A 13,934-nucleotide genomic window follows, 5' to 3' on the forward strand; every position below is an offset into this window, starting at 1 on the left:
TAACCTCAAATTTACATTAAAATTCTAGATAGAAGTGACATTTAAAAGGATTGAATAGTCTATTATTCTTTCTCATTTAAATATACATTTGAGATTGATAGTCTCAAATGTATACTTAAATGAGAAAGAATAATAGAGAAATTTATACCAGGGTAACATTGCTATCCCCTTATAAAACTGCTTGCAGTGCATTTCCTTTTCATGTTATTTCCTTGACCTTCCTAGCTGCATTACATGAAACCATGATAAGCACCTTCCAATTATGTTTGTTGTAGAGATGCTATTGGGAATGCCATAAAATACATCCCTGAGTTATGTTGACTGGGAAACATGAAAATACTATCTCCCACATCTCAGTGTCAGGAATGGTAGGCCTCTACAGAACAACTGATTTGGAGGTGGGGGGTCGAGGGGATGCATGGGCCAAGAATCTAACTGGGTCTCCCTTACGGCACACGAGCTGTCTACCATGGAACCACTGATGTGCCCTGGAACAACTGATTTTGATGAAACTTTTATAAAACTTTTAATTTTCCAGTATTCTCTTATTTTTTATTCAAGATGAATAAAAGTCAATTTGAATACCAGGCATAGCAGTTTATTAGAAAAGCATAGTGGGAATTTCTGTTTGATTATCTTGTGATAGATTATAAATCTTGTTCATATCTCCCTTAGCCCTATCTCTATCAGTTTCTGTTTTTCCCATCCTATGCTTTTTTATAATCCATGTCAAGTCATAAGTTGAATATGTGTCAGTACAGAAAACAACAACAATAAACAGTAAATAAATCACAGAATGATTTGTCCTACTGTACGATAACTTAGAGAGGCCCATCAAATAAGTGCAGATTGAATAAGAGCGAAACTTTGAGTATTTGAATACCCCTTGAAAAAATGGGTAGCCTTGGGAAAAAGAATAAAGGGTTGTAAAAGAGAAAAAACATGAAAGTATTATCCTGGCAAAGAACATGTTTTCGTTTTGTTTCGTTTGTTGTTGTTTTTTGTATACTATATACCTGAAGTCACATTTTGTTCTTTTTCCATGTGAATATCCAGTTATTCAGCACCATTGTTGAGTTTTTGTTTGTTTTTTCTTTCTGTGTTTGCTGTCTTTGGGAAGTGCATGGGCTGGGAATTGAACATGATTCTCTGCAGGCAAGAATTCTACCACTGAACTACCTTTGCACCCCAAACAATGTGTGTTTTTGTGCATATAATTATCAGAGATATTTTTAAAATAGTGAAACCATGGCACTAGCAATATGATTAGCAGTCATGATTCTTTCTCATTCATAAGATTTGTTATATATTTTATACACAGTTACATTGTGAGAATGATTATCTACCTCAAAATAAATTATGTAGAATTTCTTTGTTTTATAATATTTTGTTTTGCTTACCAGTGACAACTTTTCCCAGTTAAGTTCTTCCTCTTTCTAGAAACAATCCTTCATCCCTTCCTATATATCACCTTGTAACCTGTGGAACTCACTTTGCAGGTGCAATAAGCCCCAAGGATGCTTAGTGACATTATAGATCTAAGCACTTGAAATATGAAAAATGAAGGTACTTTGATGATATACAATTTTAGAGTTTTACAAACTTTTTATTAAATAAATATTTTATGATGATAATCATATAACATTTTATAGACGTACAGATTAAAAATGTACTATTCTCAGGGGTTTTAGTTCTTGTTCTGCTAGTATCTTAAGCATATCATGACATCCTCATGTTGAGTGACCCATCAAGGGTCTGATTCTTGGACCATGGTTAATCATTCCAGAAAGGATCTCTCAGACCAAACTGGGGCAATGAGAACACTTCCTGAGTGTTAGGAAAAGGGATAAAATAGTCCAAATGATTCTCAAATGTCTTGAAATAAAATGTATGATCCATCTTGGCCATAGTTACTTTCTTCTTGTGAACTGGAAAATGGAGAAAGATATTCCGCAAAAAAGAAAAAAGAATGTCAAAGACAGATAGGAAGAAAATGTATCAGAAACACAAAAAGTGTCCTGAGGAAATTCAGGTCACATATTCCATTTGATCTTCCCTTGGATTTCTTGAGACAATCAACATTATTATAATAATCACTCTATTTGAGACTTATCTTTGGTTCTTATAGATTTCAAATATTAGTGCTTTCTTTTTGCTTCTTTTTTTTTTTCTTTTTTAGGTTTCAGTACTTGCCACTGATTCCTCATACAAATTGAATAGCTGATACAGAGTCCCTTTTCCTTAGATCTTCTAACTCTAGGAAATCACTGGACAATATAACGAGTGTGTCTGTGGATGTATGAACACATTCTGTACCTTAGTTGCTCTTTTTTTTTTTTTTTTTTTAAAGGAAAGACAGAGAGAAGGAAGGAAGGATAGAAGAAAGGGAAACATCTTTAAACATTTTCTTGTTTTATTGTATTCTGTTTCTCCGTTTTTGTTACATGGGCTGGGGCCGGGAATCGAACCGAGGTCCTCCGGCATAGCAGGCAAGCACTTTGCCCGCTGAGCCACCGCGGCCCGCCCACCTTAGTTGCTCTTGATGCACAGTTTAAGCATTTTATGCAAGCCCTGCCTTAGCGCCTTGGTCTTGAGGGCATAGACCAAGGGGTTGAGGGCAGGGGGGATGACATTGTGTAATACATTGAGAAGAACTGGAAAGATGGGTACTGTCTTTATTGTGCTATGGGTGATGGAAATGACAATAACAACTGTGTAGAAGAAAAGAATTAAGATGAGATGAGATGTACAGGTACTCAGGGCCTTGAATGCAGCTTCTGCTGACTTTAACATTAGCACAGAGTGAAGTATCAATGCATATGATAAAATAATCATACCCAGGTCACTGCCCATTAATGTCCAAGCCAGAAATAGCTGGTAGATACTATTGACCATCCTGTCATCACACGATAAGCTAGTGACTCCAAGGTTAGAGCACAGACAATGATCAATTTGATTGCGGGAGCAGTAGTGTCTCTGAGCAGCCAATACAGGCACCGGGATGGTAAGCAGGCTGTTTCTCAGTAACATGAGCACAGTAGCTTTGACCACAAAAGAGTCAGTAATTATTGATGGGTATTGTAGGGGTCGGCAAATGGCTACATATCTATCTACAGCCATGAATAAGAAGACGCCTGACTCCATGCCCACAAAACAATGGATGGCATACATTTGAGCAAAGCACTCAGGAAGACTTATGGCCTTAGCATTGAACCACAATATGGCAAAAATCTTGGGCATGATGGTGGTAGCCAGACCCATGTCTCCCACAGCCAGGATGCCCAGAAAATAGTACATGGGCTGGTGCAGTGCAACCTCTTGTTTGATGATGATCAGAATCAGGATGTTGGCACTGAGAGCTAAGAGGTAGAGCAGAGCCAAGGGCAGGGAGAGCCAGTGCTGCCACTTGTGAATGCCTGGGAATCCCATGAGGATGAATTCAGAGACCTGGGACTTAGAGCTGTTAAATCTCTGAGAAGCTGCATTATCCTTCACTAAAAGGAAAGTATTCAAATAGTAATTTTACATCACACAGTATGTGAAAGGCAATTACCTACAATTAAGACATTGAATGTGGAATCAATAAAATCCTGTTATTCTCATCATTCCCAAAACATTTTGGTCAAAACATTATATTTTCAATGTGTAATAGAAAGTAACAGCAAAACTGAAATTTATATCTCATTAAAAAATAAAGATTAGGGCAAAATAAGGTGAATGTTTTATACACATATTCTGAATTTGATCCTAATCATTATGAAATAAATCAGAACAAGGGGTAAAATGTAAAGGATAACTGTGGAAAAATGTTTGAAAATGTGAGCAAATATAAGTAATGATTGTTAATTAATGTAATAATGTCTCATAAGAGAAGTACTGATTTATTTTCTGTCTCTTCTGTTAGAATGCATACTGCATAGTGGCAAGAAGTATGCAAGTAGAGAAAGAGGGAAGTAAGAGAGACAGGGGAAAGGGAAGAAAAGTGAGAATAATATAAATTAAGTGAAGGAGAAGAAAATAGAAATTTTATCAAGGCAAAAAAAGTTAAAGAAAAGGGTGAGTATTTGAAAATAGAAGAAGTGAAATCATATACAGCTGTAAACATTGTAATTATTAATAATTTGTGTTTGCCAAATGAAAAACAGAAATTTTCAGACTCATTTTTAAAAACTATGTCTTCTTTATAAAAGACAAACACAAAGTTTGAAAGGAAATCAATGGAATGTATATTGTATTCTTGCAAAAGAAAAATGATTTAACTCTTAATATTAGGTATTTGCAATGATTCAATTAAACATAATTATACAATGATATAAGATAACTTAGGCAGAACGATGTAATATTTGTAGTTCTCCTGAACCTAGGCACATCACCTCAGTTTAGCACAAATTAAAGAAGGTAATGGAAAATTCACAATTACAATAAGAAACACAATATTTGAAACAAAAATTTGTAATGATATAGATTTGACAGTACAATTAATACGCAGCAAAGGATTTCAACATAAATCTACATGCGAAAGAATGGAGATTACGGATTATATTCAGCATGCAAAATATCTAATAAGTATTGTCAATATAGAAGGTTGGAAGCAAGAAACTAGGGTGGTGCGAAGGTGGCTCAGTGACAGAATTCTCACCTCTGTGAAGGAGACTCGGGTTTGATTCCTGGTGCCTGCCCATGAAAAATAATAACGATAAAAATAAAGAATTGATATCATAAGGATTACAAAACAAAATACCAAACAATATTGTTTGCCGACAAGGTAATGGAAATACTTGGAAAAGCTTCTTCATACAATGAAATGATAAATGGCGTAAACGTAAAAGTAATAGAAATCAAAAAAAGAAAAAAAAACTGAAAAATAATAAGTATCTTAAGAGGTTAGGAAAATAGTTCAAATGATATTTAATAAATCACTCTGCATATAATACAAAATTTTGCTAAGGATTAATGGACTAATCATTTATCTCATTGAATTACAATAACTTTACAGTAAACATAAAGTAACAATAAAATGTATAACAATAAATTATTGGAATTGGAAAAAATTAAAGGCTTAATTAAAGATAGGTATAAAATACACAAAATCTAAGAAATGATTCAAGGGAAATAAACACAGGACAAGGCATAGAGAAAGATTAATTTAAAAACACTAAGGAATACAATGAATGACTTTATGATTCAAAATTGAAATTTTTGACTTCATAAACAAGTAACAGATTTTGAATACTATACTGTAACAAATGAAAGAGAAAAAGAAATTTATTTTTAAAATACCAGAAAAACTTGTCAGAAAATATCAATAAGCCTTCATAAAATATATAATTAATACTCTCTGTTTTTCAAGGAATTATAAAAAGAAGAAAAACAGTCCAACCTCTAAGACAATTTTTAACTGGAAAAGACATATCAAAAATAAATTTAGGACTATATTATGAATGTCAATGCTAGGAAATATCATCATGCAACACGTAAAAAAATATACAACATACATGACCACTGTGCTTTGAAATTAGAAATATATCCATTGAAATTACCTACATTAAGAAAATTCAAAAGAAAAATCACAATACAACAAACAGATCAAAATTATATTTGATATACAGTCATAATTTTTTTAAAATTTAACTTAAACCAAGAAAAAGGGGACTTCTGCAGTTAAGTAAGAATTATCTAGTGAACGTTTTAGCATTATTTAATGAACATGACAGAGGGGACCATTATCTCAGGCTCTATTCTTCAGTGCAGTAGAGGACCAAAGGCTAATGGAGTAAAAGATAGAAATGCAACTGACATTTATTTTGTAATGTACGATAAACGGTGTTGAAATGCCAAGAACTTCTACAGACAACCTACAAAAATGTGAAAATTGCCTAGAAGAAAACTCTAATTTATTTTTACAATGGGTTATGTACCCTTATTTAATCTGGTTTATGCTAAATTTAACATTTTCCCTTGGAGGGTATGTAACAGAAACTAAGTGGTCTTTCAGTTCTGGGGATTCCCTGAAGACCACATCCAAGACCACTTCATTCTTATAACGTTCACACATTTTCCTTAACACTGTGATAGAAAGGGGCCCTATGAACTTTGAAAAGTTGCCTTACCCTTTAGCTTCTGCAGTCCTAATCTATAAACTAAGGTGATTCATTTCTAGTTCCTGGAAATGCTGTTAAGGACAAGCTTTCTTGAAAGCTCCTGATTAAAATTCATGAAGATGGAAGAATAATTGGTATTTTTGGAGGTCAATTTACTTGAAGACCTGGATGGTTGTTGCCTCAGTGAAGACAATGGCCACCAACACCTGACACCTCAAAACAACCTCTTCCCCCAGGAGAGAAGAGAACAATTAGCATGAATATTCAAGGGAACTGGAAGATGAATCCTAATACAGCCAGGTAAGCTCTGGACTTGGAAAATTTGTGAAGAATTATAAATATCCAAAATATGTAATTAAATAAAACTGAAGCTTGTTTTCATTTAAAATTACATTGCCTGTCTCATTTGGGGACTAGGGTCTTTAGAACCCAATCCCAGCTCAACCCATTTAAGTCTATAGATATTAATACAAAGGATGCAATAATTGTCAAAAAAAAAAAACTGATTTAGTATGAACAATGAGTCTGCATCTGCTCCTATCACTGCTGGGTCTTATCTTCTATAACTCATCCATCCCACCTCTGTGCAGAAAGATGAAAGGATTGGCTCTGGAACCAGTTTTTGACTGCAGGAAGAAAAGCTTTTTACTACCTGTAGGCCTGGAGTCTTCTTAAAGAATGATCTATATGCCAGAGCTGTTTACAGCTACCACAGATGAATCTAGGACTTTGAAAAGTGAGGAGAAATCCAGGAACTTGTAGTGGTGGAGAGAAAGCAAATTCCTCAGGGTGTAAAACTCAAGTCAGCCCGAGGCTGGTGAAACCCAGGGGATGGAGGATATATTAAGGACAACTACTGAAATCACATTATTTAGCTAAGGTCTTCATTTGACTATGTTTGAGGTGGCTTTTATTAAACATTGGCATAAATATCTAAATTTTAGAGTAGCTTTCTGTTTAAAGAAAGCCTTTTGTGAAGTCTTTTTGAAAGAAAAGCAGATTATAAAACCTCTAACCCTCTGTATTTAGTTTTTTTACAAGTAGATTTCAGAGTGGTTTTCTTTTATTCTGTTGCATAATGATTTGTCCAAATAGGAATTCACTCAGAAATAACTGGGGTTCACAGCTGTAGATATCAGATAATACTAAGTGGTTGACACAATATCATACAAAAAAGTCTTGGATTTATGTATTTTACCTCAATTGGCTTGGTTAGGCTGGGTGCCATTAAAGAAAAGAAAGGGAAGAAAGATGTTCTTAGCTCGAGACTGCAGATGACTGGTTCTCAGTGGGCGTACCAGGAGTAATTTTTAGGAAGAGTTTTATTAATCAACTCAGCACCATTTTGCATCTCACACAAACATACACCATCACAGAAAAGTGCATAATTTTATAATGTTCTATAGTCTGAGATGATCACCATATATGTAGGTTTATAATAACATAGAATTTCCATAACATGCTTTCCCAAACTATTTCCCACAATTAACTATTCTTACTTCATGCAAGCTAGATTCTGAAGTATTTTTCCCAAGACATTGAAAGAAAACACTTACCTAGTACTTCCCATATACCAGAATTTACTCAAATCATTTTACATATTTTAACACAGCTGTCTTTATAATAACTACTATATATTTTTAGATATCATTATTTATTACCCTTTCATAGAAGAGAAATCAGAGGCACATAAATGCTAAGAAACTTGACGGAAATCACACAGTGTATGTACAGCTGCACTTTGAATCTACATGCACACTCTTTCCCTGTGACTTCCTTAAAAATATTTCCAACATTTTAAGATTGTCATTTATCTGATTTTGTTTAAAATCTCTGAGTCAACTTTTGCCCTATTTTTAGCTCTATCCCAAGTTCCATTTCTAGAAAAAATCTTTTGTTTTTTAAGAGCATATTTTCCACTCTGCTAATATCAACACCAGTGACTTTTTAAACTTTTCCCTCTCTTTATCACTCTTTTCCTCTGCTGCATAGTTGTAAAATATCTGAGAATAGGGGTTCACCTTACTCAAATCTGTGTCTTGAATGTCTTGAAAATTACTTGGTACTTTGTAGATGTTGACAAATAGGGGCTTTCAAAGCCCCCCAAATGTACTCCATCCAAATATTTAATTTTTTTCTTACTTTTTTGATGAGTTTTACTATATATAAAAGGTAAATATAAAAGATTCACTCTTTTCATTAGAGAAATGAACACATTTCTTAGGTATTTAGTGAATTTGGGGCCCTTGTGTTAGTTTGTATTAGTGACCCCAATGAATGACCACTCAGAATCCACACACTTTGCTCCATGAATTTGTAGTCCTCCTCACTACTATCCAGGACGGCTCTGTGACTGGCTTTGGTCAGTGGTGCAGTGACAAACCTGATACAAGCATAGACTTTCAAAAATAAATGTGCATTGCTTTGGTTTGCTAATGCTGCTGAAATGCAATATACCAGAAATGGGTTGGCTTTTATAAAGGGAATTTATTAAGTTACAAGTTTACAGTTCTAAGGCCATAAAAAATGTTCAACTAAGGAATCCAGAGAAAGATACCTTGATTAAGAAAAGAGCCTATGAGGTTCGGAGTGTCTCTGTCAGCAGGGAAGGCGCATGACATCCTCTACTAGCTTTCTCTCTGGGCTGCTCATTTCAAAATGGCTTCCCCAGGGGTCTTTTATTTCTGTCTCTCTCAATGTGGGATATTGAGCTTTTCCTCAAATGGTTCCTTCTTAAAGGAATCCAATATGTGGATGTATTAATACCTATCTTGAATGGGTGGATCACATCTCCATAGGAACAACTTAATCAAAAGATCCCACTCAACACTATAAATCAAGATTAAAGAACATGGCTTTTCTGGGGTACACAACAATTTCAAACTGGCACATGCATCTTTTTTGCATCTACCTCCTCTTTTGAAACCTTGTTAACGACAGCTTGAGATGAAACATTAGCTTTCTGGCTCAGGCTGTGGGACCACATTGAGCAGAAATGAGGACTGCCAACCGAGATTGTCTGGCAAGGCCAGCTGATTACCGGATACATCAGTCAGTCCAGTTGAATTAGCCAGATATTCAGACCCAAATTAGGAGAAGAGTTCAATGGACTTCTAAGCTCATGAACAAAAATAAATTTTTTCATTGCATGCCACTGAAGGTCTGTGGTTGTTGGTCAATTAATAGTATTGTGGCACCTGAGCTAATCCTTCATCAGAAAACACTTGCCTTCCTTTAGATTCATGGACATTATAAGTAATAACTCCTTTCACACCTTTGATCATTCCTTTCAAGTTCCTTGTATGGGCCTTTATTCTAATATTCACTTTTTAAATATAGCTGCTCTTCAGGACTCAAATTGAAGATCTCTTTCCTGAAGTCCCTCAACTTTTCATTTTAACTGTTCTACAATTTCATTAAATGCATAAATTCATCAATGCATTTATTTATTCATTCAGCAAATATGCTTTGACTGTTCTCTGTGTATCTTACACACACAGGTGCACACCTGCACTTTGTTGGAAGGTGCAGTTACTTTGCTGAACAAAAAAATAGACAAGTTCCTGCCTTAAGAAAGGTTATTTTTTTTTGGTGGGGAAGAACTGATTAAAAGATTAGACTTAAGGATATTGCAAGAAATAAAATCTTGGTGCGATAGTAACTGGAGAAGCCCCTTTACACACATTTGATGTGAATTTGATGTGAATTACCTCTGACAGAGGATAATAAATAAGTTGCAAATAATATAATTAACAAACGTGAATAGAGAAATAGATATAGAACCCCACAACAAAGAAAGAGAGAACACACATTTTAAAACTTTGATAAGTAAGTCTGTATAAGAACAACTAGAAGATTAAATTTTATTACATTCTGGTGTCAGACAATGTCACAAATAAAACCAAAAAATTATGTCTGAAATTGTGAAAACTACCACATTAAAATTTAAGATATTTTAAAAAGAAATCTGAAATAAAAAAGTGGATCAAGCAAATGAAGTAAGGAGTGTTCAGAAAAGTTGAAGAAAGACAGGAAACACATAGAATTACTGAGGTATTTTTAGAAAGTGAATATTTCAAGACATTAGGAATAAGTGAATTGCATTCATGATTCTTGAGAGTCAGTGTTAGAAAAGAGGATCACCTTTTCAATTTGTCAACAAAAAAGCAGAATGTGAAATTGACTAAAACTTTTGAGATGATGAGTGGGGCAGGAAAGATGAACTATAGGGAGATTGGTTTGAAGTCAAGAAAGTGGACAAAGTGCATATTGACAATTTGTTATTAGAACTTTTGTTTTTACCTGAGTAAAGAAGTAGGTGATATACTGAGGATAATAATATTTTCATGAGGCGGTGTTTTTTTTCTTTAGTAGGATGTTAAAAATGGTAGATGACATCTCAAAATGATTAAATGCAACTTTATAAATACACTGAAATGTAATTAGGAGAAAATGCATGTTCTTGTTAGTTGGATACAGAAAGATTAGAGTAAAAAAAATGAGTTTATGTTCTCATTTACCTTTTGGCATGATTTCTGTAAGGATTAGAGTTAAAAAGTGAGTTTGCTCTATATTCTCATTTAACTTTTGGCATGATCTTTGTAATGTTAATATAAAATTACTATTTTCTTCAGTCTCTCCCCTCACGATAAATTTGTAACAACCTTAAATATTAAGGCAAATGTAGATCTAATTTATTGAATTTCATTCTCAAAAGCAAAGAAGACAAGGTAGGCATTTTCTGCTTCCCCTTACCCTGAGCTAATAATAAATAATATTATGATGATTCTTACATTTGGTTAGTGTTTCTATCACTTCCTCCAGGTTGCATGTTTTCAAAGACCATCCTGAAAGAACTTTATATTTCACTAGAATGTGGGGAAGCAGTTTTGTCTAGGGTCGTGCTAGGAGAGATGTAGTCAGAACATTAATTTATTTTCAGATTAGGAGTCCAGAAGATGAAACTTCATTAGATTAATTACCTGTTTGGATATGTCTTAACTCCCCTCTCTGGAAGACAATTTTGATAAAAGAGAGGACTTTTGGTAATGGGAAAAATACAGCACACAGTTTCCAGAGGAAAGTAACGAATGCCTTTCAATAAGCAAATTCCAATTATTATTTGGAAATAGGACAAAGTAACATCTAGCTGCAAATTACGTCCTTCCACTTTATTCACTTCTCTTTATAATTGCCTCAGCTTACTACAAGGTTTTGTTTTTTTTAGTGGGGGGGTGGTGCGATACATGGGCTGGGAATTGAGCCCGGGCCTTCCACATGGAAACCATACGGTTTTTTTTTTCATGGGGAATTGGTTTAATAAGGAAACCAGGCCTTTACAGAGGTGAGGTGGTACCAAACTCAAAGAGAGGATTTTGGTCATGCCTATGATGTGAAGATTCTGAAGATATTTAATGGGAAAGCACTGCTCAGCATCTTCGGTTATTATGGTCAAAAAAGTATTCTAAGAAATTATTCTGAGATATTAGCTCCTGACTAAACAGCAAGCAGATGCATTCCTTCCCTTCCCTTCCTTTCCCTGACAAATATCTGGTTCATGTGCTGTGGGATTTGGAATCCTTAATCCCTGGAAGGATCTTGAGGACACAGTCTCGTATCTGCTTGGTTTTCACCCCATAAACAACAGGGTTCATTGTGGGAGGCAGGAGCAGATAAATATTTGCCACAATTATGTGGCAAGAAGGAGGGATAATGTGGTCTCCAAAGCGTTGGGAAAAAAAGGAGAAGAAAGCTGGACTGTAGGAGAAGACAATGGCGCAGATGTGGGCAGTGCAGGTGCTGAAGGCCTTCTGCCGAGCATCTGCTGACGAGAGGCTGACCACCGCCCGCAGGATCATGGTGTAGGAGACCGTGATGCACAGAATGTCAAAGCCCCCAATCAAGAGGGCAACCATCAGGCCATACACGGCATTGACCTTGACGTTGCCACACGATAGTTTGGCCACAGACATGTGGTCACAGTAGGTATGGGAAATCACATTGCCTCTGCAATAGGGCAGGCGTTTAGTGAGGAAAGTGAAGGGAATGATGAGCAACATCCCTCTCAGGAAGGTGGCAAGCCCAAGCTTTGCAATGACAGGGTTGGTGAGGATGATAGAGTAACGTAGAGGGTAGCAGATGGCCACGTAGCGGTCCAGGGCCATGAGCATGAGCACCCCGGACTCCATCCCTGTGAAGGTGTGCACAAAGAACATCTGAGCCAGGCATTCATCAAAGCTGATCTCCTTGAAGTGGAACCAGAAGATGCTGAGGGCTTTAGGGATTGTACTAGAACACATGACAAGGTCAGTGAAGGAAAGCATGGCCAAGAAATAGTACATGGGCCTGTGCAGGGAGTCTTCATATCGGATGAGGTAGAGGAGGCCACAGTTGCCTACCATGGCCACAACATACATGGAGCAGAATGGAAAGGAAATCCAGACATGCATGTCTTCCAGGCCTGGGATTCCATTCAGAATGAATGATGCCGGGGTCAGGTCTGTTTTATTCAGCATTAGTGTGACCAGGCTGGTGTAATCATTAAGCAGCTTGTAGTTTTTTTTTGTTTTTTTCCTCCTAGATTGGAAACAGAAGAACACATTTCATTTATGGTCGCTCAATCTCTTAAATGGTACATTTTAATATTAGCCATATTTTTGAAAATCAGAAAACATTTATGTAACTTCAATAAAGCATTGTTTGGTAATTCATTCACTTATTGAGTCATTCAACAAATACATATTTAGCACTAACTATATCCCAGGATCTATTACAGACATTGTGAAAGGACAGAGATTCAATTCTCATTCACATAATCAAATGTAATTGTGTTCTGATATTTTTCAGAGTATTGTTGTTATGATATCTTATTCCAATGGTAAAACTATGTATGTTTTTCTTTAGGTGTTTTAAAAAAAACTCATTGATCATTTTGTCAATAACAAAGAGATATGATAAGGTTGATTTAATTACTGTTGAAGTACTTAATTATAGGTCATATTTAAGTTTGGTATATATGAGCACTGTTCTAAGCATTTTAAAAATATTAACTCATTAATCTTTACTACAAGCTCTGAAGGTATTATTATAACCCTATAATTGAGTAAACAGAGTCATTATTTGATGAGGCTTCTTTATTTCTGAATTGTGCATTTAACACCAAAACTGAGTCATTCTATCATCATTTTAAAAAATTATTTTCCAACATTCATCAAAGAAATGTGTATTTTATTAAATTCAGAGAGAATCATAGGATAATAATGAGAAACAATTATCTGCTCCATTGCACGGGAATATGAAGTCCACTTCCCCATACACGGTCCCTTCCACCTATCTCAGCTCTGGACTAGCATTTACCTCAGTGTTTCAAAATAATATGTATATTCCATTTTTACTTTGTTTGTCTTTCTTTGAAATATTTTTCACTTAAATTATTATGTAGTATTTACATTTTATGTTCATTTAACTATTATCCCTTTCTGAGTAACATGGTTTGACAATTACATTTTCTATTCCTTTCAATATTTTTCCTTTGGATGGATAATTTCCTTTATTTTATTTACTAATTCTCAAAACTTTTTAAATCCCTATCAGAGTTTTCTCTTGTTATCTTATTGATAGTTGAACACAATCTATTAATTTTAGTCCCCCCCCACACTATTGCTCTTCCTTCTGGGAAGTTTCTGTTCTCCTGATGCTCTAATATCTGTTCCCTTGGTTTGCTGCAATATTCCCATCCTGAAATTCCCTCTGCTATTCTTTGTGTTAAATCACTATTTGTGACTTGTATCTTCCTCTTTTTCCATTACTATGAGTTTATAGAATATATGTTTT

General features: G+C 35.1%; 2 protein-coding genes and 1 long non-coding RNA gene across 3 annotated transcripts in view; 1 reads left to right on the forward strand and 2 right to left on the reverse strand.

Moving 5' to 3' along the window:
- Positions 1–2,529: 2,529 nt before the first annotated feature.
- Positions 2,530–3,498, reverse strand: OR56B2 (olfactory receptor family 56 subfamily B member 2; the record flags this gene model as incomplete). The annotated part of the gene is made up of 1 exon (XM_077114769.1): positions 2,530–3,498. A coding segment is annotated over one exon (969 nt), but the record flags the coding sequence as incomplete, so codon positions are not given.
- A 2,743-nt stretch (positions 3,499–6,241) lies between these two features.
- Positions 6,242–13,934, forward strand: part of LOC143643586 (uncharacterized) — a 38,828-nt gene continuing 31,135 nt past the window's right edge. Inside the window, exon 1 of the long non-coding RNA XR_013156306.1 lies at positions 6,242–6,401. This is a non-coding gene — a long non-coding RNA (uncharacterized LOC143643586). The remainder of the gene's footprint in view (positions 6,402–13,934) is intronic.
- LOC143643918 (olfactory receptor 52N4) lies at positions 11,657–12,616 on the reverse strand. The gene has a single exon (XM_077112335.1). It carries the CDS (start codon positions 12,614–12,616, stop codon positions 11,657–11,659), a length of 960 nt encoding a protein of 319 aa, XP_076968450.1.

The sequence above is a fragment of the Tamandua tetradactyla genome, chromosome 8 (assembly GCF_023851605.1).
Source record: "Tamandua tetradactyla isolate mTamTet1 chromosome 8, mTamTet1.pri, whole genome shotgun sequence".
NCBI classification, from domain to species: Eukaryota; Metazoa; Chordata; class Mammalia; order Pilosa; family Myrmecophagidae; genus Tamandua; species Tamandua tetradactyla.